The 4,833-nt window shown below is 52.3% G+C and overlaps 1 protein-coding gene across 1 annotated transcript in view; it reads left to right on the top strand.

The window, feature by feature from the left end:
* Window positions 1-740: 740 nt before the first annotated feature.
* C5AR1 (complement C5a receptor 1) overlaps window positions 741-4,833 on the top strand; it is an 11,043-nt gene continuing 6,950 nt past the window's right edge. Inside the window, exon 1 of the mRNA XM_077747346.1 lies at window positions 741-819. Within this exon, the coding sequence (XP_077603472.1) occupies window positions 817-819 (3 nt within the window). The 5' untranslated portion in view covers window positions 741-816. The remainder of the gene's footprint in view (window positions 820-4,833) is intronic.

The raw sequence follows: 4,833 nt of genomic DNA, 5'->3' as shown, positions 1-4,833 counted from the left end.
CTGTGAGATCATGACCTGAGCTGAAGTCAGGTGCTTCAGTGACTTAGCCACCCAGATGCCCCTCATTTCTTTTCTAAGTAAACTCACCATTTAACGTAGGGCTTGAACTCACGACCCTGAGATCAAGAGTCGTGTGCTCTCCCCACTGAGCCAGCCAGGTGCCCCTATTTCTGTTGTTCTAAGCCTCTTGGTTTGTGGCTTTTTGTCACAGGAAACCAATACAGGGTCCCCCCTCACCCCAGGCTCCAACGTGTTTCCGGGAGAACCCCAAAAGAAGGCAGAAAGGATGGCTGTGTTTAGGGGATGCTGATGTCAAAACGCCAAGAAAGAGGATTTAACAGTCCCCAAGTGCCGGGCCACCTCCATGACCTCTCTGGGCCTCAGAGCAACCTCTCTGGGCCTCTTTGGGACCCCAAAGGAATTTGATCCAGTTGGGTCTCTGAGCTTTTCTGCAGCTACCTGGGGCCCTAGAAGGTCCCAAATGGGGGAAACCAAGGCAAAGAGATGCGCTGAGCCTAGATCTGGGGTTGGGGGGGTCTCTTATCTGGATTCCACCCTCCTCAGTCCAGGAACTTCCTCAGTTTTGTGAGCCCAGCCTCCCTCCTCTCACTGGAAGGGGGTGTTCAGAGCCCTCTGGGTGAGGGCCCGACGGAAGTAGCCCCAGATGGGGTGCCCAGTGCACAGACCAATGAGAACCCCAGAGGGGAAAGACTGGTCATTTCCTCCTTGCTGTTTGCACCCTCCCTTGGGGTTTAAAAACCACGGTCTGTGGGCAGGAGGGACCTTTGATCAGCGGGAAGCCCGGGAGACCTGAATATGGTGAGTTCCCTGCTCTGCCCTCCCCGCCCCTCCCAGGGCAGGATCGTGGGTTTAGGAATCATCTCCCTTCCCTCTCGCCTTGCTGGGTCTCTCTCTCCCCACCTCTCCCCTTCTCGCTGTCTCTCCCTTTCCTTCCTCCTCTCTGGGTTCTCCGTCTCCCCTCTTCTCCCCTGACCCTCAATTCAGACTCTCCAGGGCTGGGAAGCAGCTAAAAAGTAAGATCAAGGGATTATCTGCAAGTCCGCAGGGCCGGGATCAGAGGTCCCCAGGGCAGGAAATTGGCGTGTTGGACCGGGTTAGATGACCAGATCCTCAAGAGGAGAGATCTAGGAGAGAACGGCAGGAGCAAATGTTGGGAGCCTGCAAGGAGCCAGCTTGCAAGGAAGGGAATTATTCACCCGGGCTTATAGGTGTTCTGGATTGTAGACACAGGGAAACTGAGGCCCAGGGAGGAGCAGAGATGGCCCGGGTCCTTCAGTGGTTGGTGGCAGGCCCAGGCTGTCCCATGGGTTCTATGAGTGTCAAAGGGAGACTGTCCCCAGGCCCTGGGAGGGCTCCCCGCTCCCCCGCCCCTGCCCCCTTGTGCGCCCAGTGCTGGGGTTGAGAGAAGCCGGGCTGTGATTTAGCACCTGCCTCGCTAGGGGTTCTGGTCTTGCCTCATCTGGCTGAAAGAGGAAACGGAGGACGCGTTAGCTGACCAGGGAGGGGCTTGGCATTGCCTCACCCCACTTTTGAGACCTGGCTGAGGCCAACGGGACTTTGCGAATAGGACCGATTGCTGGCTTCGACTTCTTCTGGCCGTAAAACGGTCCCAAATACCAAAGTGGATTCAGTGAAACGTCATTCTCCCTGCCCAGCCCAGAGCCTCAGACTCCTCGTCACGGCCCCCCTGAGGCAATGGTAGGCACCCCTTTGTGTTGGATCCTTCCAGAAACAGTCTACAGGTGCTCAGGGACAGATGTGTGGGGAATATAGGAGGGGGTAGTTTGACGTGAAGGTCACGTCGAAATAAGCTTCAATTTCTGTCTCTCCCGTGCGATAGACAAGCAGACTCCTCTTTCCTGAGCTTCCTTCTCTTTACCTTTAAGATGGGAAAACGGGGGCGCCTGGGGGGCTCAGTTGGTTAAGCATCTGACTTCGGCTCAGGTCATGGTCTCATGGTTTGTGGGTTCGAGCCCTGTGTCGGGCTCTGTGCTGACAGCTAGCTCAGAGCCTGGAGCCTTTTTCGGATTCTGTGTCTCCGGCTTTCTCTGCTCCTCCCCCACTCGTGCTCTGTCTCCCTCTCTCAAAAATGAATAAATGTTAAAAAATTAAAAAAAAAATAAGATGGGGATAACAATCCTACAAGCCTACAGAACCTGAGCCTACAACGTAGGACCATTGAAAGAATTAAATGATACACGGAAAGCTCTTATGTGCATGGTATACAGTAGGCGCTCAATGCATGTGACATGTCTATCATTTCTTCCCCCTGCAAATAGAAGTACGTTCTATGCATTAGCCTACATCTTGCTTTGTTTCTTGAGTAACGTATAGTGTTATTAATCAGTATTTATTGAGCGCTTGCTGCATGCCAGGCTCTGTCCTGTGCACTTTCCATCTACAAGGAAGACATTATTGGGATCCTTGTATATTTCAAGGGAATTTCTTCTTTTCTTTTTATCCACTGTGTCCCAGTCTTCTAGAAGGGTCTGTCCCCTGTCAATAGAGATTTAGTTTGTGTCCCATGTTTTGTCTTTTTTTTTTTTTAATTTTTAAGTTTATTTATTTGCTTTGAGAGAGAGAGGGGGAGAGAGCGAGAAAGAGAAGGGCAGAGAGAAAGGGAAGGAGAGAGGATCCCAAGCAGGCTCCACACAGTCACCACAGAGCCTGATGTGGGGCTTGAACGCATGAACCGTGAGACCGTGACCTGAGCCCAAATCAAGAGTCGGCCACTTAACTGACTGAGTCACCCAGGTGCCCCTGTCTTTATTTTTTTAATTTAATTTTATTTAAACAAAATTTTTAGGGGCGCCCGGGTGGCTCAGTCAGTTGAGCGTGTGACTTCGGCTCAGGTCATGATCTCACAGCTCCTGGGTTTGAGCCCCGCGTCAGTCTCTGTGCTGACAGCTCAGATTCTGTGTCTCCCTCTCTCTCTGCCCCTCCCCCACTCGCTCTCTGTCTCTATCTCTCAAAAATGAATAAATGCTAAAAAAAATTTTAAATATATTAAAAAAATTTTCGTGCAATCTCCACCCCCAATGTGGGGCCTGAACTCAGGACCCCGAGATCAAGAGTCACACACTCTACCAACGGAGCCAGCTAGGCACCCCCCTCTTCTACATTTTGTCTTTAAATCCAAAGTTACATCTTTGGACCCAAGTCTGGGGTTCTGGAACTGCAGATATGGAGTCCACGGGCAATTTCTCTTTTAACAGATATCGCCAAAAGGTATACCAACTTACACTTCCCATCTGCAGTGCAGGAGAGTGTCTTCCTTCCCACCCCAGCCCTGTCCCCTCCCCCACCTGCACTGTTACATCAAACTTTTTTTACTTTTGCCAGCCTGAGAGGTTTGTGTGTTTTTTTTATGTGGTTTAAAAAATGTGAGTGTTTGTAAGTCAGGATGCCCACTCTCACTCTCATATCCCATTTCTCAGAGGACACAACCTCTATTGGCTCAGTGTGTTTCTGTGGGTGTATTATCTAAAGATGTCGTGTCCATGCAGGAGCAGGGAGGGGGGTGTTCGGGAGGGAGGGGGGAAGCAGACCTTGCCTGCTGCGTATGTATACAGAAGGCGCTGATGGCATTCCTCAATGGGTCTGTTCTTTCCACTTTATTTATTTATTTATGTTTTATTTATTTCTGAGAGAGAGACAGCGTGATCAGGGGAGGGTCAGAGAGAGAGGGAGACACAGACTGAAACAGGCTCCAGGCTCTGAGCTGGCAGTCAGCACAGAGCCTGACGCGGGGCTCGAACCCACGAACCGCGAGATCATGACCCAAGCGAAAGTCGGACGCTTAATTGACTAAGCCACCCAGGCGCCCCCCAAAATACAAATTCTTTAACACGGTACGGGTGGACCTTCCCGCCTTGTCTTGGTCACCTGCCAGCTACAGGGCGGTCTTTCATCCCCTCGCCCGCAGCGTGCAGCTTTGGGTGCACACCCCCACTCCCACCGTCCTGGAGGGCTCTAAGGCTCAGGATTTCTGGGAAAAACTCAGTTGTCCCAGCTGTGAAATGGATGTTACAATCGGCCCTTAAAATGAGCCTGTGAGAGGCGCCTGGCCGGCTCAGTCGGTGGAACGTGCAGCTCTTGATCATGGGACTGTGGGTTCGAGCCCCATGCTGGGCATAGAGATTACTGAACAATAAAATCTTGGGGTACAAACTGCATCTGTGAACTTAGGAGCCCTAGGACCCCACTGGCTGTTGGGACATAAATGCTGTTATCAGTTAATTAATGACACCTGGGAGGCGCTTAGAACAGCACCTGGCACCGAGCGGTCCCCTTGGGGCCCCTGACCCGCGCTGTACCATCATGTCCCCACCACCCGCATGTGGTTATTGAAATTTAATTAAAGTGACATAAAATTCAAAGTTCAGTGCTTCAGAGATGTCGGCCACGTTTCACGCACCCAGGAGCCGCATATGGCTGGTGGCCACCCTCCGGGACATGCGCCGGCATTCCAGAAAGTTCTACCGGCTGGGGCTGCAGGCTGTCCTCATCCCACACCTGGCTGGGCTCTCCGTCGAGCACTCAGTTCTCATCACTGGTGCTTAATCTCTCTCTCCTCGTGGGCTGTAGGCTCTCCGCGGCAGTCCTGTCGCCGGTTAACACGATCGCAACGACGAAAAGCTTAGAATTGTCCTAGAAGGGGGTGCCCGGGTGGCTCAGGGCGTTAAGCGTCACGACTCTTCATTTCAGCTCAGGTTGTGATCTCGCAGTTGGTGAGATCGAGTCCTGCATCGGGCTCTGTGCTGGCAGCCAGGAGCCTGCTTGGGATTCTCTCTCTCTCTCTCTCTCTCTCTC

The sequence above is a fragment of the Crocuta crocuta genome, unplaced genomic scaffold, assembly GCF_008692635.1.
Source record: "Crocuta crocuta isolate KB4526 unplaced genomic scaffold, BGI_CrCroc_1.0 scaffold334, whole genome shotgun sequence".
Classification (NCBI taxonomy): domain Eukaryota; kingdom Metazoa; phylum Chordata; class Mammalia; order Carnivora; family Hyaenidae; genus Crocuta; species Crocuta crocuta.
This window is presented reverse-complemented; position numbering and strand designations above follow the sequence as displayed.